Source organism: Mytilus trossulus, chromosome 6 (genome assembly GCF_036588685.1).
Source record: "Mytilus trossulus isolate FHL-02 chromosome 6, PNRI_Mtr1.1.1.hap1, whole genome shotgun sequence".
NCBI lineage: Eukaryota > Metazoa > Mollusca > Bivalvia > Mytilida > Mytilidae > Mytilus > Mytilus trossulus.
In genome coordinates this window covers 19,408,605-19,431,622 of record NC_086378.1, presented here as the reverse complement: position 1 = coordinate 19,431,622, position 23,018 = coordinate 19,408,605, and the positions used below count along the sequence as shown (strand labels likewise).

Genomic DNA, 23,018 nt, shown 5'->3' with positions numbered 1-23,018 from the left:
AATCAAATGGCAAAATCAAAAGATTAAACACATTAAATGAATGGACAACAGCTGTCATATTCCTAACTTGGTACAGGCATTTTCAAATGTAGAAAATGGTGGATTTAACCTGGTTTTATGGCGCTAAACTTCACACTTTTATTACAGTCGCATCAAATTCCGTTGTTTTTACAACGATGCGTGAACAAAACTGACATAATCGGTAAAATAGTCAAAATATGGTTACAGCAGTCACTGTGTTATAATCTCAAGACAAACAAAAATATACAAAAAACACAAAAAGCATCTATTAAATTAAAAATAAACATTCCTTGTTTCGCGTGTTGGGCGTCAAAAAATGTAAACGTCACAAAAAAGAAATTTTGTCGTTCAATGTCTATTCAAAACAATTATAATTTCATATGGAGAATTGTGGTTTGGGTTATAAAATCAAAAGTTATGTTATAATTAATTACAGAAACAGACCGAGATAAAAAAAAGTATCCAGTAGTTCTTTAGATTTTTTAAAGAAGTATATATATATATATGGTTAATACTACTACGCGAATGAAATAATTTTGTCGTATGTCGTTCAAAGTATTATCAAATTTATAATAGAACAATAACGTAATGACATATAAGAACAATAACATAATGACATATAAGAACAATAACATAATGACATATCAGAACAATAACATAATGACATATAATCGAACAATCACATAATGACATATAAGAACAATGACATATCAGAACAATACCATAATGACATATAATCGAACAATCACATAATGACATATAACAGAACAATAACATAATGACCTATAATAGAACAATAACATAATGACATATAATAGAAAAATAACATAATGCCGGGATCTTGAAAAGTTCAAAGTCACGTTATAGGAAACGAGGAAACACAAAAAGTCGCATATACAAAACACACCAGAAACAATTAAATATAATACATACACATGGAAGGGATGTATAAGTCCCGAGCCACGTCAAACGGATATCATTTAAAACAGACCAAACAGTAAAAGTAATATTAGTTATTGAACTACATGTAAGTCAAATAAAAGAACAATAAAACACGTAGTTAAGATTATAAACAACGTAAGTACATATAATCTATACATCAAGACCATCATGTATTATTTGTGAAGTTGATACGGAATATTTATCGACAAAGTCTTGGTTCCTTCCGATGAACTTTTTTTAGAAAAAGGACGAGACGTTCTTTAATATACCCCTGGTTCATATTTTTCTGCTCAGACACTGGTGACGTTTTACAAAGTCTGAGTAACAAATTATGTCCCCGTCGTAGCGAAGGCCATACACTTTTACCATTGTCTGTCTGTACAACCGTCCGTTCGTTCGTCCCGAAATTTATTTCTGCTCTCTAACTTTGTTTGAATTTTGGTGGCGTCTATTTTTCTGTTCTAAAGTATTGGCCCTTACAAATTTAAATACTGCTGATTTTTAGCTTCCATTCCCTTACTTTAGTTTGCCTCAACCATATGTTATGAATCCTAGACACAATGTTTATTAGAACAAAACACAGATTAATTTTAATTAATAATTATGTTGCGTAACTTTTATGAGTTTGACTGTCCCTCTGGTATTTTTCCTTCCTCTTTTACCTTCTCGAGTTATGCCTATTTATAAATGTAAATATAAGAATTTTTCGTTTTCGTTCTCTTAATTAATTTTGCCTCAACTAAATGTTAAGAAACTTCTGGGCTCCGTTATCAAATTGTTTCACATTGTAGTACCAAGGGTCCTAAATTAAGCTTTTGTTTGATTTTCATCAGCAATTGAATTATTGAAGCTCTTTGATATGCTGATCCTTACCATGTACTTGATTTTTAGATATTGGACCATAGTAGGTAATGTCCAATTCAAAAATTTTCAGTTCCATATTATTTTTTGGCACAAACCTATGCTGTGTCAAATATTCATTTACAATAAAAATTATGAGCGGTTTCAAACTAAAATATTGTGTCCATACTTGCCCAAACTGTTCAGGGTTCGACCTCTGCGGTCGTACCAAATTGAGCATACGGACCATTTTATTGATATATATATATAAAACTATACAGTATGTACAGTAGTTGTCGTTTGTTTATGTAATATATACGTGTTTCTCGTTTCTCGTTTTGTTTATATAGATTAGACCGTTGGTTTTCCCGTTTGAATGGTTTTACACTAGTTATTTTGGGGCCCTTTATAGCTTGTTGTTCGGTGTGAGCAAAGGCTCCGTGTTGAAGGCCGTACTTCAACCTATAATGGTTTAATTTTTGAATTGTTGTTTGAATGGAGAGTTGTCTCATTGGCACTCACACCACATCTTCCTATATCTAGTATACTGCATGTCAACAGTTTTCAGTTTTTCTCTACAACCATAATTTAGTAGATACTACCTCTTTAATTTAATTTAGTTATACTTTTTTATAAACTTTTTTTTATTTTAATTTATGTACATTTTATCTAGGTTCTCAAATATTGCAACCATCAACAACGTGTTTGGGAAATGGAGATGAAATAAAGTTAGTGTGCACAACAGTTGACTTTAACCAAGTCATTAATTTTGTGTTGAATAATAACATTGAAGCTGGCTGCGCTCCAAGCTGTGCTGTTAATATAATACAAGCTGGCACAACTACAACTTACACGCTTTCATTTAGCAGTTCAACACACAGCGGCAACTGGACATGTTCATATGGATCATCCATGTCGCCTATAGTAGTTATTGCAGAAAATCCTTGTAAGTATCTGTGTATTTAGTGATAAAACTTTAATACTTAGTAAAATGAAACCTCATCATTAGTACTCGTTATTTTGCTCCAAAGTCAGCACAGTACAGAAATGATGTAAAAAATACGAAGATTTGTTTATTTGCTGTAAAAATGCATCACAGGAAAACAATGACCTTCATTTTTTTTTTACATTGAATTCTTCTTACTCGGGGAAATCGGCATTACAAATGTAGTTGTCTACGTTACAAACTATTACAATTATGACTTGCATGTCCCATATTCTTTTGAACTTTGGTTCATCAATACTCTTCAACTTTGTACTTGTTTGGCTTTGTAACTTTTTTTATCTGAGCGTCACTGATGAGTCTTATGCAGACGACACGCGCGTCTGGCGTATCAAATTATAAACCTGGTACCTTTAATAACTCATTAAACTGATGTACGAAATAAATAATGGATTATTTAGGAAAAATTCAATCATTAGATGTCGCTTGTAAGTCGTTGTTAAAATTGGCACTTATTAAAAAAGCATGAAAAAAATTTATCATTTTGTTTCAAATAAAAAAAACTACTTGGCTTCAGTAAAATTTTATCCTGTTAATTACTGCAGTGACATTTCACCTAACATGACATTGCATGAAAGTAATAGCCATCACCAGTAAACTTATCTAATTGTCCCTCCTTTTTACCCGTTTATAAGCTTTTGTATCCATGTCACCTGTAGTTTCCAAATATATTAATAAAACAGCAAATACAAAAGACTGGTGGTTTTAACATCAAATATATATGTTTATATGCTGAAATGCACAGTTTATTTTACCACAAATGAAAAATTGAGGGAATCATTTGTTTTCCCTCTATACATGCAAAACCGAATCTGACGTACTGTGATTTGTTAAAAAAATATTTGTCAAGACTTTCCTTGCACATTTATATCCAAGTAGCATTTTCGAGATTTTTTCCCTGCAAATGTATATCTGAGTAGCAAAAAACGGTTTTTGTTATCACCACAACGAAACGTATAATGATGAATAAAGCAAATATGCGCCGTAACGGCTGCCTAAGTTGTAATAAATTGTCTTGTCTTGTCTTGTGACGTCTTGTCCTGTCTTGTTTTGTCAAATGCTCCGATAAGATAGCAATTGTTTAATACATGTATGTTTAATTATAAAACTCTTTGGTTTCTTACTCATGTCTACAGAGAATTTGGTGTGATATCTGGTATCTAACCTTATCTGACTTCAAACACTAATACTTGTATTACTCATTAGTAAAGAATACGTGCAAGTGATACAAATTACCAAAATACAGTAACTTTACATTTTTTTTAACCGGATTCTCGAATTATAAATCGATTATTGATTTGGTGATGTTTAGCGGGCGGGCATGCTGTCGACTGCCATGAAAATGCGTACATTTATATATCTTGTTTCCATTGACTAAAGAAGGCCAAGTTCAATTGTCGTGATTATTGATTTTCTCGTAATTCAGTTATAACCCTTTTCTTTTCAATTTTTATACGACCGCAAAAATTGATTTTTTTTTTGTCGTATATTGGTATCACGTTGGCGTCGTCGTCGTCGTCGTCGGCGTCCGAATACTTTTAGTTTACGCACTCTAACCTTAAGTCAATAGAAATCTATAAAATTTAAACACAAGGTTTATGACCACAAAAGGAAGGTGGGGATTGATTTTGGGAGTATTGGTCCCAACAGTTTAGGATTTAGGGGCCAAAAAGGGCCCAAATTAGCATTTTTCTTGGTTTTCGCACTATAACTTTAGTTTAACTAAATAGAAATCTATGAAATTTTGACACAAGGCTTATGACCACAAAAGGAAGAATGGGATTGATTTTGGGAGTTTTGGTCCCAACAGTTTAGGAATTAGGGGCCAAAATAAGCATTATTCTTGGTTTTCGCACAATAACTTTAGTATAAGTAAATATAAGTCAATTAAATTTAAACACAAGGTTTATGACCACAAAAGAAAGGTTGGGATTGATTTTGGGAGTTGAGGTCCCAACAGTTTAGGAATTGGGGGGAAAAAGGGGCCCAAATAAGCATTATTCTTGGTTTTCGCACCATAACTTTAGTATAAGTAAATAGAAATCTATGAAATTTAAACACAAGGTTAATGACCATTAAAGGAAGGTTGGGATTGATTTTGGGAGTTTTGGTCCCAACTGTTTAGGAATAAGGGGCCCAAAGGGTATAAAATTAAACTTTGTTTGATTTCTTCAAAAAATGAATTATTGGGGTTCTTTGATATGCCGAATCTAACTGTGTAAATAGATTCTTAATTTTTGGTCCCGTTTTCAAATTGGTCTACGTTTAGGTCCAAAAGGGTCCAAAATTAAACTTTTTTTAGTTCGATTTTAACAAACATTGAATCCTTGGGGTTCTTTGATATGCTGAATTTAATGTACTTAGATTTTTTATTATTTGCCCAGTTTTCAAGTTGGTCCAAATCGGGGTCCAAAATTAAACTTTGTTTGATTTCATTAAAAATTGAATAATTGGGGTTCTTTGATATGCCAAATCTAACTGTGTATGTAGATTCTTAATTTTTTATCCCGTTTTCAAATTGGTCTACATTAAGGTCCAAAGGGTCCAAATTTAAACTAAGCTTGATTTTAACAAAAATTGATTCCTTGGAATCTCTGATATGCTGAATCTAAAAATGTACTTAGATTTTTTATTATTGGCCCAGTTTTCAAGTTGGTCAAAATCGGGGTCCAAAATTAGAGCCTGTAATTCAGTGGTTGTCGTTTGTTTATGTGTTACATATTTGTTTTTCGTTCATTTTTTTACATAAATAAGGCCGTTAGTTTTCTCGTTTGAATTGTTTTACATTGTCTTATCGGGGCCTTTTATAGCTGACTATATGCGATATGGGCTTTGCTCATTGTTGAAGGCCGTACGGTGACCTATAATTGATAATGTTTGTGTTGGTCTTTTGTGGATGGTTGTCTCATTGGCAATCATACCACATCTTCTTTTTTATATTTGTTTGATTTCATCAAAAATTGAATAATTGGGGTTCTTTGATATGCCAAATCTAACTGTGTAACTATGTAGATTCTTAATTTTTGGTCCCGTTTTCAAATTGGTCTACATTAAGGTCCAAAAGGTCTAAAATTAAACTAAGTTTGATTTTAACAAAAATTGAATTCCTTGATATGCTGAATCTAAACATGTTCTTAGATTTTTGATTATGGGCCCAGTTTTCAAGTTGGTCCAAATCAGGATCCAAAATTATTATATTAAGTATTGTGCAATAGCAAGAAATTTTCAATTGCACAGTATTCAGCAATAGCAAGAAATCTTCAATTGCACAGTAATGTGCAATAGCAAGAAATTTTCGATTGCACAGTATTGCGCAATAGCAAGACATCTTCAATTGCACAGTATTGTGCAATAGCAAGTATTTTCAATTGCACAGTATTGCGCAATAGCAAGAAAAATATAATTGCACAATATTGCGCAACAGCAAGAAATTTTCAATTGGAGTTATCTTTCTTTGTCCAGAATAGAAGTTGAATCAACTTAAATCATTGTTTTATACAAAATACAATGTATATTCACTTTTACTACCAACTGATAAATTAAAACAATCTTTACATTCAGTGATAACAATCACTTTTTTACATTTTAATATTTTATGATGTATTTAAATGAGTAATTATTGTTGCAAAATCCATTAGAAATTCGAATTGAGATCAGTTTTGGAATAAGGGAAAGGGGGATGTGAAAAAAAATGGGGGGGCGGTCAATTTTTCTCATTTCAGATTTCATAAATAAAAAGAAAATTTCTTCAAACATTTTTTTGAGAGGATTAATATTCAATAGCATAGTGAATTCTCAAAGGCAAAAAAAAATGTTAAGTTCATTAGACCACATTCATTCTGTGTCAGAAACCTATACTGTGTCAACTATTTAATCACAATCCAAATTTAGAGCTGAATCCAGCTTAAATGTTGTGTCCATACTTGCCCCAACCGTTCAGGGTTCAACCTCTGCGGTCGTATAAAGCTGCGCCCTGCGGAGCATCTGGTTGATGAATTAATTCATTTTTAAATTTCTTCAAACATTTTTTTGAGAGGATTAATATTCAATAGCAAAGTGAATTCTCAAAGGCAAAAAAAAATGTTAAGTTCATTAGACCACATTCATTCTGTGTCAGAAACCTATGCTGTGTCAACTATTTAATCACAATCCAAATTTAGAGCTGAATCCAGCTTGAATGTTGCGTCCATACTTGCCCCAACCGTTCAGGGTTCAACCTCTGCGGTCGTATAAAGCTACGCCCTGCGGAGTATCTGGTTGACGAATTAATTCATTTTTGTACGAAGGAAACAAACAAGTCATTTTTGTAAAGAGTTTTGTGGTAGGTTTATTTGTTTTTCTGTATAAATTAATTTTCTGAATGCTATATTTGTTGTGTTTGTTAATTTTATTTTTGTACTTCATTCTGTTTCATTTCAGATTTACAAATTCATTAGATAATAACAAATTTTTATTCAAGGATATATTTCATTACATTACATTATGTACATATAGTTGTAGACTTACATAGATAAGTTGCAGATCTATATTAGTTTGTTACAAATGAAAGAATAAATATTGGGACTTATTTACTATATAATTAATTTGATAGCATTAAGTGTTTTAAATGATTTTCAACTTTTATTAAGATAAAACACCATCTGGTAATTTTCAATCTCCCAATTATAATTGGAGTGATAGATTGATTTGAAAATTATTAATTTTATTAACCGGATATTTTAAGTTAAAATCGGTTATTGATTTGAATTTGTTATTGAATAAACGGCGGACAGGTAGGCGGGCGGACGGACATTTATATATGTTGTGTCCTGCCACTATATGAAGGTCAAGTTCAGTTTTTAAGATTTTAGCTCTTTTTGTTGTTGAGTAAGCTTCCTTTTTAGTATCCAAAAGTTATATTTATAAAGTGATTGGGTTATTCTCTTCGTTCAGAAATGGTAAATTATATACTTAAAGTTTGAATTCACAATATACATGGTATGATATGCCTTATAAATAATTTTCACTTGTTATCAGCTTACTAAGCATGTGGTCATTGTCTTATCTGATAATTATAAAAAGAATGGCAGATTAATTAAAATAAAATCTGTTTTCAAAGTGTTGTTGATTAAAAACTATAGATGAGTAATATGAATATAGTTAGAAGTTAAATGTTCATTATTAGACATTTTACATAATTACAAATAAGTTTTTTTTTATTTTCTTTGCTAAACTGATATTTCTTAGTGCTATAAATATAAATTTTGTTGTTGTGTGTGTCAATTTTAATTTTTACTTTATCCTGTTGGTATTTAAGATTTGCAAGTTCATTAGATAATAATCTCTTTTTATAAGTTAAAAAGTTGAAATAAGAAAAGTTGCATATATATGTTCCAGACCGTATGAGTATTTGGACCGTACGCGTATGGTCTGGACCGTATGCGTACTTTTTCAAAATACTCATACGGTCGGACCGTACGCGTACGGTCTGACTGATATAAGGAAATTGGTCAAGTTTATTAGATACAAATGCATATAACAGATCAACATAACTTAACTCTCATTATTTCACAAAAACTGAATGATCAATTCATCCAACATTGGTTTTCACTAATGAATAACTCTTCAAGAGGTGCATTTATTCATTTTATAAAGAGGAATTTCGTTTGGAAACCTATTTGATAAAGTTGAAGCTGTGTGACAGGATTTATATGGCAAAACTCAAATGTTCAAATTTAAAAATTCCTGTAGAAACGGGAAGATGGTCCGGAATTCCAAAAAATGCACGAATTTGTCATCTTTGTGGAAATGGAATAGGGAATGAATTTCATTATCTTTTTAAATGTCAAAAACAGGAAATAAAACTGCTTAGAAATAAATATATTCCACAATATTATACTGCAAATCCAACGGAGTACAAATTGAAACAGCTTTTAGCATTTTGTCATGTAGAACTTTACAAAAACTTAGCAATATTTTTAAAAATTCTTAATAATAATAACAATTTGTAAAACTAAAAATAAAGATTGTTATAAATGTTTGTTTGAAGGAGTAAGTTCATATGATCCAATAACATGTATGGTCAGATCGTACTGGAACATACACGTATACTCATACGGTCCGACCGTACGCGTATGGTTGGACCGTACGAGTATACGTATACGGTCCGGACCGTACGCGTACGGTCCAAATACTCTGGAACATCTATATTAGTTTGTGAACTATCAATTATACATATAAAGTTTTATTACACTAAGTGTTTTATAATGACTTTCACCTTCTATCAATATACCACACCGTCTAGTATTTTTTTAATCATTGGAGAGACAAATTTATTTGACAATTATTTTTATTATTTGATTACAATTAAATAATATGTATATACCATCATATCTAATTGCATCATATCTACTTTAGGAGTCTAGGGTTAAATCATATCTAATTTTAGATTAAAAAAAAAATTTAATAGAAAAGATTTAACTAAGAAGTATTTCGTCAAAAATTGAATTCTGAGGGTTCTTTGATAAGCTGATCTTTGAATATTGAACCATATTAAATAGGTTAATGTCTAATTTCAAATGTTTGGGTTCTTTGACGACATTTATATTGTGTCACAAACTAATGTTGTATCCAATATTCAATTAAAATCTTAATTCAGAGCTGTTTTAAGCTTAAATGTTGTGTCCATACTTGCTCAACTGTTTAAGGTTCAAACTCTACAGGAAAATCTGGTTTGCTGTCTATCTGACAGCTCTTCTTAGATTATAATTTGAAAATAAATGAGACATCATATGTAAATTTGTTTCTCGTTTCTCGTTTTTAGCTCACCTGGCCCGAAGGACCAAGTGAGCTTTTCCAATCACTTGGCGTCCGGCGTCCGTCGTCGTTAGCTTTTAGAAAAATCTTCTCCTCTGAAACTACTGGGCCAAATTAAACCAAACTTGGCCACAATCATAATTGGGGTATCTAGTTTAAAAAATGTGTGGCGTGACCCGGTCAACGAACCAAGATGGCCGCCACGGCTTAAAATAGAACATAGGGGTAAAATGCAGTTTTTGGCTTATAACTCAAAAACCAAAGCATTTAGAGCAAATCTGACATGGGGGTTTAATTGTTAATCAGGTCAAGATCTATCTGCCCTGCAATTTTCAGACGAATCGGACAACCCTTTGTTGGGTTGCTGCCCCTGAATTGGTAATTTTAAGGAAATTTTGCTGTTTTTGGTTATTATCTTGAATATTATTATAGATGAAATAAACTGTAAACAGCAATAATGTTCATCAAAGTAAGATTAACAAATAAGTCAACATGACCGAAATGGTCAGTTGACCCCTTTAGGAGTTATTGCCCTTTATAGTCAATTTTTAACAATTTTTCGTAAATCTAAGTTATCTTTTACAAAAATCTTCTCCTCTGAAACTTTTGGGCCAAATTAATCCAAACTTGGCAACAATCATTATTGGGGTATTTAGTTTAAAAAAATGTGTGGCGTGACCCGGTCAACGAACCAAGATTGCCGCCACGGCTTAAAATAGAACATAGGGGTAAAATGCAGTTTTTGGCTTATAACTCAAAAACCAAAGCATTTAGAGCTTGTTATTATCTTGAATATTATTATAGATAGAGCTAAACTGTAAACATCAATAATGTTCAGCAAAGTCGGATTGACAAATAAGTCAGCATAACCAAAATGGTCAATTGACCCCCTAAGGAGTAATTGTCCTTTATAGTCAATTTTTAACACTTTTCATAAAATTGGTAATTTTTTATTAATATTTTCCACTGAAACTACTGGGCCAAGTTCATTATAGATAGAGATAATTGTAAGCAGCAAGACAGTTTATTACAGTAAGATTTACAAACACATCACCATCACCAAAACACAATTTTGTCAGGAATCCATCTGCTTCCTTTGTTTAATATTCACATAAACCAAGGTTAGCGACACAGGCTCTTACGAGCCTCTAGTTTTATTTTATATAGATTAGACCGTTGGTTTTCCCGTTTGAATAGTTTTACACTAGTAATTTTGGGGCCCTTTATAGCTTGTTGTTCGGTGTGAGCCAAGGCTCCGTGTTGAAGGCCGTACATTGACCTATAATGGTTTACTTTTTTTTAAATTGTTATTTGGATGGAGAGTTGTCTCATTGGCACTCACACCACATCTTCCTATATCTATTATCTTTACAATATCGGTTTATGGAAATAATGTTATATCCCCTTGAACAGAATAGGTTTTATTACAAAGTCTTACATCTAGAGTTGAATTCTTTAATTTCTTTGAAATGCCGATTCTAGCTATAGCTATGTGCATAGATTTTAGATATTAGACCATTTTAGATAAATGTCTAATTCAATTTTTTTTTTCGTTCTTTGATAACTTTTTTTGTGTGTCACAAACCTATGCTGTATCAAATATTTTATCACAATTCAGAGCTTGAATGTGTTGTCCACCATACTTGCTTAACTGTTCAGCGTACGACCTCTGCAAGAAAATCCTGTTTGCTATCTCTGACAGCCTCTTGTTAAGTCCTATTTTTTAGGGGTGAAATGTGGTATTTTTGTCATTCTTTAAGGTTTTCATCCATATGAACAGACCGTTGCCAGTAGCGTATTTTCGAGAAGCCTCTTCGAACATGCTTTTTTGTGTTATTCCGACTAGTTTGACTACTCTTCCAATGAACCCTTGAAAGCCGCATATTTTACATCACACAAATTTCTATTTTCGCTCAAGCCTTATACTACAGATAAGTGTATCGACAGTTTTTTTGTGTTTTACAAATGATTGTCAGTTTCAATTGTAAAAGACAAAACGTATGACTGGAAAAAGTAGTTAATTTTGCATTTGACTATTGGACGACATATTGAAACTATCATTAATAATCGATTAACTCCTCTTCGAAACCATGATATTGTTAAATTATATGCAAAGTTATTCCTCTCGGCATTATTTTACTTAGACAGTAGGTAAATGTAGATCCTCATATGCCATACAAAAAACGTGCCTGTAAGAGTTATTTCAATTTACATTCGCAGTTGACAATGCTTTCATCGGTTAGCTCCAGCGTAACGAACTGTCTTGTGCGCTTAATTTGTATACGACTGCAAACACGTTTTTGCGTTCGTATAATGATATGATGTCATCGTCTGCGTCGTCGTTGTCGTCCGAAAAACATTTTGTTTCCGGACAATAACTTTAATTTATGAGAATGGATCAGTATGAAATTTTACAAGAATGTTCAATACCACAGCAGTAAGGTTGGGATTGTTTTTTGGGGGTTATGGTACCAATAGTTTAGGAATAAGGGGCCAAAAACAAGTTTTTTTGTAGTTTTCGGAAAAATAACTTGTGTGTAAGTGTATGGCTCTCTCTGACATGGTACCGCAAGGTTCCATATCACAAAGTTAAGACTGGGATTGAGTATGGGAGTAATTTCCCAAAAAAGGAAAAGGATTAGGGGCCAAATACAAACATTTTTTCTACTTTCCAGAAAATAACTTATGTCTTGGTGACTAGATCTCCATAAAGTTGTACTACAAAGTTCCATACCACAAAGGGAAGGCTGGGATTGAGTTAAGGGGTAATTTTTCAAAGGAGAGGCGAGATTCAAAAATTTGGGGAGGGGAATTTTTTAAGGGGTTCATATTTGTTTTATTTTTTTTCAAGTATAAATTGTTTCAAGAAGAAATCTTCAATTGCAAATTAGATTTTTAAGCTCTTTGACAACATTATTTTGTGTCAGAAACCTATATTATGTCAAAATTAGATCACAAGCCAAATTCAGAAAGTACCAAGCTTGAATATTGTGTCCAAACTTGCCCCAACTGTTCAACCTGTGCGGTCGTCGCAGACTGCGATTAGCGAAGTATTTTATCTGTTTATCAAAACAATTAATTATTATCTCTTAAACTATAAATATGGATAGCTTTGTTAATTCAACACTGTAAATAATTTACAGAAATGAAAACAGAAACAAAAATATGATATATTTGGCCTTAATCAAGTTATATCATACCTTTTTTTTATAGTATTATGGCTGTTTGTGAGTTACGGTCTTGTATATCCATGGCTTACACAGTCTTTAGATTCGACTGTTCCCGATGAAGAAAAATCTAAAAAGCGTTTTGGACGTATAAAATTAATCTATTTAGATATCGAATCATACATAAGTATCTCTCAACAAATATGTCACTTCCCTTTGTTCTGAAAATAACGTCAATATGTTATGTAGAATTGATAACTAGAATGTTTTTCATTCAAATAGAAAAATATTTATTACATAGATAGATTTTGACCTAATACGATATATATAGAATGTATCTACCCCGTATACATAGGGTAAGGTCACTAGCACATTATGAAACGAGTTTATCTTACCGGCTATCTTATACTAAGTATTTAGACTAGTGGCTTATCAAAGTGATTAAATCTTCCCTTCTTAGTATTCAGAATCTACTTCTATTTGTCTATACAAAAACAAATGCCAACATTAACAAATTGTCAGCTTTAGATGTGTTTTATAGATTTAATGCAATCGTTCATTGCCCTTTTCTTTGTCTGTTGAACCATTTTAGATTTTTCCTCAACACTTTGTTGTTTTCAAAAAGGGAAACAACACCACTACTATCCGTGTATTGAACTAAGCCCTGCCTACAAGCTTAATATGAAATACACACGGTTTCCACGCGGTTGCTTTTAACCAATCATATTTCTAAAATGTATAGGTCAGATAAATATATATTCTACCACTGCATCGAGTGTGATACGATATTTATCCACTCGAGACAGTTAAATTTTCAAATTTAAAACTCGAGGTTGCGGGAAATCACATAAATTACATCCCAGCTCCTTTGTTCTACTAGATGTGATCTGAGCCGGATCACCCCTACCAGATCACACCAGCTTGATTTTATTTTTTTTGCTTTCTTTCTTTTGTTCTGTAACATTTTGGCGGGAATGTCAAATCCACTATAAAACTTATAATTAATTATACGGAAAAGACTATCAAAATTTACGTAGAGTCTATGCTAGGATTCGAACTCAAGACCTTTAGCATATCAACCCACGACACATACCAGTAAACCAGGACGACTGGATACCAACTATCAGTAATTCAACATACTTAAAGGAAGCAACATATTTTTATAAGTTGGGCAGACCTTTATTGAGTTTGGTTGGAACCCTTTTCGTAAATAAGTGAGTTGTCAGACTGATTGTTCAATTTGATTTTACGCTTTTTCAAAAGTGGGGTGAGTCGGTAAACAGGTAAGGGGGCTATTTTTTATAAAGTGGCTATCTAGTGTGGGCCGATTGGCCAGTATGGCGAGTTGACATGGTTTCATATTTAATCATCGTATTCGGGGGTCATTCAGGGTATGCATTATATAGTAAAATACAAAGTATATTGTAATGGTTGGGTGGCGTTCTAAACTAAATCTTATGAATTGTAGATGGTTTTTCGTCTGATCTTAAACGGCTGGGATGTAAAACAGTTATCCCATTCGGACTTGTTGTGTCAGTGTTAGATCACCCTCTGACACACCGCGGCCTCATGGGATAACTATTACACAGTGTCAGGTTTGAACTCTATTTTATATATTTAAAGTTGCATTGTGATCAATCATGCATATCGATACACAGGCACATGAATCTATATATTGCCGATACTCCTTGCCATTTCATATTTTATAAAAACCGCACATGGTGATGATTCTACATTTTTATCCATTCAATTGAAAATGTCAAAATATTATATGCACATGCATTTTTCGTCGGTTATACATATTGCTATTACCAATGATTTTTCAACTGATTGGGCGGAGCTTATGTTTTAATTTGCATAAGGACAGTCTATTTGAAGATGTTTGTGGTAAGGATGATTGCCATTATAATTATTATTGAATTATAATCACCTATCAGTGTAACCAAACGCATATACAAAAGAACCGAGTGTATGATATGGGACGAATAACTGGTCAATTCATTAATGAGTGTATCCCAAACTCCTGTCTATATAGATGGACTGATCTTAATTAAGCGAACTGTTCAAACCCCGCCCGGTCAAATGTAATAAATCTAGTAATACTAAAGTAATAATAATACGAAACTATCATTTGAAGATGACAAACGGATAAAACCAAATCCATTATTTTCGATTAAAATTAATAATGGAAAAAAAATATGATTAAAACGGGAATAAGTTTCAAGAGAGTTTGGGCTTGATTTGACGTTATCTAGCTAAGAAAGTAGAATACAAAACAAAAGACAAGACAAGACAAGACAATAATTTATTTAAGACTCACCTCTTACAAACATTTACATACAATTACAACTTCACATATTAAACAAAAGCCATTCTTAAAAGAGTTATGAGAGACTTTAAAGATGATATTTAAAATATTGAAAATAATAAAGAAACACATTCTATTGATAGTTAAGAACAAAAAAAAACATGTTCTTTTCAAAAAATATCTTACAGGGTTTTAGCAGTCTGAAATTAAACATGTTTCCTCATTGAATGAACATATATAAATTTATCGTCCACTGACATACTATTAAAATCATGTCGAAAAGAATTAGCATCAATAAACATGACTAAACAAAACAGCACGAAAGTCTGCATATAGTGGACATTAAAAAGAATATGTTTCTCATCTTCAAGTGTATAATCGTTACAATTAAAACATATTATATCATTAATAGGTGAGTTTTGAAACCTGCCAATTTCAATTTTATGGGGCACAACACCACAGCAAAATTTTGTAAAAGCACAATATTTCCCTGCAACATATTTACAAATACAATTTCATACCTTAAATTCTATTTTAAATAATTTATAAATAGGTAGTTTTGCATATTCATTCGAAACAAACTTATTATGCCATTCAGTTTTATGTAAATTCAGTGTATGTAATGTGTAAATCCTGAAATGCCGTTTTTACTGTATCCGTGATGAATTTCTGATGTACAATGATAAATGAACAGACGACAAATGCGTGGTTATGGAATAAAAAAAGAAATAATATATAGTGTGTACTGATTTTATAAATTCATGATATAGGTATGAGATGCAGACGGGTTTTCATCGCGCCTACAGCCATCCAGGTGCAAAAGTAGATAGTCGCACAAATTAACATATTAAGAATAGTCCCCGAACAGAGCGTACAAGAGATTTAAAAGTAGCTGTTAAGTTTCTTTCGCAGAAATTTGAACCGTTTCACAAAATTAATAATATCGTTTAAATTAAAACAGGTTTTGTTATACAGCTTGCTGATATTAAATAGAACGCCAGTTGATGTTCTCGATATGCGATTCATGTTCACGTTCGAATAATGATACTATACTTTTTTTTCATTTTCAATGTAGGGCGAATAATTTCTTTTGTATATGTTTGAATATTTTTCTCAGAAAAAAATAGATTATTGTTCATTATATAGAGTTTTAATTCGGTCAACTCATTACAAATTTATGAAGGATTGATTATATACGGGTATTTAGTGATTGAAAGTCTGAGTTATTTATGTATACATAAATAACTTAAAAATGGTATTCATTGCTACTATAGTCAATCATATTTTCTCTAAACATTGTCCAGATACAGATCTATATATAAGATAAAATTTATCCTTCCAAGACACGACAACATAAAATGCATACATCTTGGACGATTAAGCCAATCCAAGTCACCTAAAAAGTAAAGTTTCTGTTCAGGTCTTAAATTCAACGTCATTAAAGCTATTTTTCTAATGCTTGTAATTTAAAGGTGTGGCTAGTTTACTTGCTTTGATAGTGTAAATGTTGCCTAAGCGTGGTTTTTGAGATTTAAACACAAAACGTACTTAATTGCATGATTGAATGAGTCGAAACGTTTTCATTTTGTACAAACAATGGTTGCTTGTATGACTGGATAATTGATATTTTTTATGTCATTGCGTATGCATCTAATGACTCGTTCACACGTACACTGAATTCGAATTGAATGCGAATCGAATTCTCTAATCGCGTTCAAACACTCTTCTTTTTTTCTTTCGAATTGATTTGAATTATCCAATTTGCATTAGAAATACGCTTTTGTTAATACGAATTAGAAGTTAATGTCGTTTGGACAGTATTGTAGCACATTTGACGTGCATTGCAATTCGTATTAGAATATTTACGTTTGGACGTAAAACGTTTCAAATGCAATAAAGAAAGAGTCACCTTAAATATATATGAATTTCTGAGTCGGTGTATTATAAAAAGCAAATAAGCAATTATAAAAATATAAAGATACATGTATATTAGGTTATAGTTTAGGGTCACATGATTTATTGTTCTATACCACGGGATATAACCGCCGTTCAGTTGATTCCGGACATTATTCGCACCAGTGCATAGCGATTTTGAAAGACAGTCCGTTCTTATATTTTCGACAAATACTTATTGACGTACTGTTCAGTGAGAATTCAATGTTTATGAAATCAAAGTGTATTGCTACTGACAACATTATATTACATGAACACCTTGTAACTATTTTGAATAGACATATATGAGAATTACTTGTAAACATCGCGAAACAAATACTATGTGTAATTCAAACTTGATTAAACTAAATATATACAAAATAGTTGTTTGGCTCTGGCACTAAATACGACCGTGTATTTTGTGCTTTCTTGTTGTTAAAAATAAATAATACGAATCAAACACCCGTTGGTTTAATTTTATTTGAAAACATTTACTATAGCTCCGGTATCATTCCGGTATACTATAAACCAACTTTTTTTCGCGAGTAAAACAATTCGGGAAAATAAATTGTCGCGAATATGTAAAGCTTGGATTATTTCTTAATTAACTTCCTCAGGTAAATTTGATAAGCGCGAAATTTAATCGCCGCGAAATATGCTAGATATGGCTAAACGCGAAATAAAGTATCCTTGAAATTAAGTTGGTTTACAGTAGAAACAAATATTATCCCCGCCTGAGTATATTTCTAGTATTTTGATTGGTTAACGCACGTCGCTACAAAATCTATAGCCCTTGAGTGTTGCTTACCCATATCCCCGGACGTTGCTACCGATTACATCGGGGAAATTCACGCGTTTTCCTCAGTTCTGTGGTTGTTCCTTATGAAATATCGAATTATGTAGATTATCCATGATGACCGTATAATTATATACCATATCCACTAACGATTTTATCTTATGTCGATTATTTGCACTCATTTTAGTAAATGCATCTATATTCTGCCCTATTGTCAACGAATGGGACTACTGACCTTTTTATGCAAATGACCCACGTTGACGTCACACCGTCTATGATGTTACTCTCACAACTTTGAGCGCCAAATTCGACCCATTTTACTTTCTCAGTCTTTAGATTAAAAACGTCTTTTATTTGTCTACCTGTAGGGCCCTTCCAAAGGTAGAACCCTACACCCAGTTAGAAATATGTCAACATTCTAATTTTCAATAAAAGATATTTAAACAATGAAAAAAATGTTATTTTCACGTTAAACTTTGTGGTCTGCTATAAATGAGACGGCAAGTTTTATATTGAAAAGTGATTTACATGTTTCTCGTTTTTACTGACATAAACATCAAATTCTCCATTTAAAATTGGCATCAAGACCAACATATGTTATTCAATTACTGACATCCGGATATAAGTAATGCGGAATTGAAATTTTATATTAATATTTTCCTATTGTATGTCGGTCTGTTCATTTTTATTACATGTTATTGCGTAATGTTTGGTATATTGATAACCTTGTCTTGACGGCTGATCCTTAAACACACTCTTTTAAACTTATCAAATTCAGAGCTTTCAATAATCTGTACTGGCATGTCTTTTCTTGTGACCTCAAGGACATGTTCACTTCTAGATCAATATTGTTATTTGTTTCTATTTTTTGTAACTATCAAACTACCTTTTCATAATTGTTTTATTCAGATGTGTACAAGTGTGGTGTATTTGATTTTTTACTTTGTTAATGTAAATTTGAAACTAAACATTTCAGTATTTTTATTAAGGTGTAGAAACTACAATAGGATCAACTGAAGGTATGGAATATTTAACATATTTATATGGACATGTAAATGTAATACGCTTTCAAATAACTTGTTTGCAAGCTTTTGCTCTGACATACCTTGACATCCTTCGTGCATAACCAATATAGAAATGGCAAAATTACCTAAACATAGATTCATAGTAAAGGTGGGGTAAAAATATAAAAACACAAAATATAGACTTTACTGATCCTTTCCTTATTGATAGTCAATCTAGTTAATGTAGTCATTTCATTTGTCTGTTTGAATTATATCACTTTTTAATGCAACGAGAGAGTGATTATTAAGTATGAAGAATATAGTCATATGGTAAACGTTTATATCATACACATGTATTATATAAGTTTAAAAATTATACCCCAACAGTGCAAGAATAAGATTTTTATGCTGACAATATTTGTTCCTAAACGGGACTTAAACTTATATCTTTGATACACTATATCACAAATCTTTTAGCCGTATGTCCAGTGCTTTGGACTACTCGACCAAAACCGTCATTTGAAATTATAACTTTACTGGTATTATATAAGTCAGCAAATTAAAACCAACAGTGTTAGAACTAGATTTTAATGTTAGCAATGTGTGTCCCTCAACGAGAATTGAAATTAAAACGTATATATAGCATAGTCTTGAAACATCAAAAGATAGATGAAATTGCTAGACAATGTTGCTTTGTAAATTTATTATTTTTATTCTGTGCACCGCCTGAAAAGAAACTTTTTGAATTTTTCTCGGATTTCAGCATTTTTGTGATTTTGTTTTGTATAATCAAATGCGTTTAGGTAAGACATACTTTTTCACTCTGTAGGTTTTTTTGGAAAATGTTGTTTGTACTGTATTTATACCCTCACTGGCTTTAGACCAATTTTCATATTAATGTATATATATACAAGTCTAAATTGAAAACAACGTTCAAACCTATGATTGCATTGGAAAATACCACAATTTATATACGGGTGCATGTAACAAATTTCGTTGAAGAAGGGTATAAATACAGCACAAACAACATTTTCCAAAAGACCAAAAGAGTGAAAAAATAAATTTTAAACAAATGCATTTGGCTATTAACAGGTCGAACAATTGATGTTCTTAAACCCTGCTTACTGTCATTGACGATTGCCAAAGACCAAAATATGTTATTCAATTATTGACGTCCGGATATAAGTAAGGCGGAATTAAGATTTGATATTACTTTTTTCCTATTGTATGTCTGTCTGTTCATTTATTTTTATCACTTTTATGGCATATCTCAGTAATGTTTGGTATATTAAGAACCTGGTGTTGATGGATGATCTTTAAACACACTAAGTTTTTACTTCTTAACAAGTTTTTATTTTGGTTGTCAATATCAGAGCTTTCAATCATCTATATTGGCACATCTTTTCTTGTGACTATATGTTCACTTCCAGATCTAGATCTATATTGTTATTTGTTTTTGGTTGCATTTTGTAACTTTTTGTGACGTTTTCCCTCAAATGTTATACTCAGATGTCTACGAGTGTGTTGTATTTGGTTGGTATTTTTTTATTTGTATTTGTATTTTGAAACTCAACATTTCGATATTTTTAATAAGGTGTCGAAACTACGATGGGATCAATAGAAGGTATGAAATATTTAACTTATTTATATGGACATGTAAATGTAATACGCTTTCAAATATCTTGTATGCAAGCTTTTGCTCTGACATTCATTGACATCCTTAATGCATAACCAATATAGAAATAAAGAGTGGGGTTAAATTATCAACAAAAACAAAGACTGATCCTTTACTGATCCTGAGACTCAATCTAGAAGTCATTTTTTTGTCTGTTAAAAAATTCCACTTAATTATGCAACGATAGAGTGCTTAAATAGGATTCGACACGGATTATATAGTAAATGTTTCTATCATATTATATAAATATATTTGTCTTAAAATTAAACCCAGCAGTGCTAGAATTAGATGAGTATGCTGACAGAGTTTCTCTCTCAAAGGGATTTAAACTCACACCTTTGATATACTACCAACCAAACCGCTTAGCCGTATGTCCAGCGCGATAGACTACTGAACCACATCCACTTTATAGAAATATAACTTCAACTTCATACATAAGTATGAAAATTAAAATCAACAGTGTAAGAATATTATTTATTTATGTTGAGGTTTTTTAAATAGTCAGTTATCGACCTATTAGTCAAAGGCGTTTTGTAAAATATACTTTTCACTTTTTGTCTTTTTGAAAATGTTGTTTGTTAAGTATTTTAAATAAACCCATCTACCAAGAAATTTGTGTTACATTCACACGTACAAAAATTGCGGTTTTTATCCAACGTAATCATAGGTTTGAACGTTGTTTTCAATTTAGACTTGTTTATATATATATATATACGAGTCCAAATTGAAAACTACGTTCAAACCTATGATTGCGTTGGATAAAAACTGCAATGTTTATACGTGTGCATGTCAAACAAATTTCGTTGTAGAAGGGTCTAAAAACAGCACAAGCAACATTTTCCAAAAGACAAAAAAAGTGAAATATATTTGGCATGTGTTCGAGTCCCGGTGAGGGAAGAACAAAACAATTGCGAAAGTAAATTTACAGATCTAACATTGTTGGGTTGATGTTAAGAAGAGTTGTATATACATATTGTTCACAGCTATGTTGCATATCATATACGGGTGCATGTAACAAATTTCGTTGAAGAAGGGTATAAATACAGCACAAACAACATTTTCCAAAAGACCAAAAGAGTGAAAAAATAAATTTTATACAAATGCATTTGACTATTAACAGGTCGAACAATTGATGTTCTTAAACCCTGCTTACTGTCATTGACGATTGCCAAAGACCAAAATATGTTATTCAATTATTGACATCCGGATATAAGTAAGGCGGAATTAAGATTTGATATTACTTTTTTCCTATTGTATGTCTGTCTGTTCATTTATTTTTATCACTTTTATGGCATATCTCAGTAATGTTTGGTATATTAAGAACCTGGTGTTGATGGATGATCTTTAAACACACTAAGTTTTTACTTCTTAACAAGTTTTTATTTTGGTTGTCAATATCAGAGCTTTCAATCATCTATATTGGCACATCTTTTCTTGTGACTATATGTTCACTTCCAGATCTAGATCTATATTGTTATTTGTTTTTGGTTGCATTTTGTAACTTTTTGTGACGTTTTCCCTCAAATGTTATACTCAGATGTCTACGAGTGTGTTGTATTTGGTTGGTATTTTTTTATTTGTAATTGTATTTTGAAACTCAACATTTCGATATTTTTAATAAGGTGTCGAAACTACGATGGGATCAATAGAAGGTATGAAATATTTAACATATTTATATGGACATGTAAATGTAATACGCTTTCAAATATCTTGTATGCAAGCTTTTGCTCTGACATTCATTGACATCCTTAATGCATAACCAATATAGAAATAAAGAGTGGGGTTAAATTATCAACAAAAACAAAGACTGATCCTTTACTGATCCTGAGACTCAATCTAGAAGTCATTTTTTTGTCTGTTAAAAAATTCCACTTAATTATGCAACGATAGAGTGCTTAAATAGGATTCGACACGGATTATATAGTAAATGTTTCTATCATATTATATAAATATATTTGTCTTAAAATTAAACCCAGCAGTGCTAGAATTAGATGAGTATGCTGACAAAGTTTCTCTCTCAAAGGGATTTAAACTCACACCTTTGATATACTACCAACCAAACCGCTAAGCCGTATGTCCAGCGCGATAGACTACTGAACCACATCCACTTTATAGTAATATAACGTCAACTTCATACATAAGTATGGAAATTAAAATCAACAGTGTAAGAATATTATTTATTTATGTTGAGGTTTTTTAAATAGTCATTTATCGACCTATTAGTCAAAGGCGTTTTGTAAAATTTTATATACTTTTCACTTTTTGTCTTTTTTGAAAATGTTGTTTGTTAAGTATTTTAAATAGACTCATCTACCAAGAAATTTGTGTTACATTCACACGTACAAAAATTGCGGTTTTTATCCAACGTAATCATAGGTTTGAACGTTGTTTTCAATTTAGACTTGTTTATATATATATATACGAGTCCAAATTGAAAACTACGTTCAAACCTATGATTGCGTTGGATAAAAACCGCAATTTTTATACGTGTGCATGTCAAACAAATTTCGTTGTAGAAGGGTCTAAAAACAGCAC

The 23,018-nt window shown here is 31.7% G+C and overlaps 1 protein-coding gene across 1 annotated transcript in view; it reads left to right on the top strand.

Moving 5' to 3' along the window:
• Positions 1-23,018, top strand: part of LOC134723247 (integumentary mucin C.1-like) — a 71,339-nt gene that overhangs the window by 31,561 nt on the left and 16,760 nt on the right. Inside the window, exon 3 of the mRNA XM_063586872.1 lies at positions 2,477-2,749. Within this exon, the coding sequence (XP_063442942.1) occupies positions 2,477-2,749 (273 nt within the window). The remainder of the gene's footprint in view (positions 1-2,476; positions 2,750-23,018) is intronic.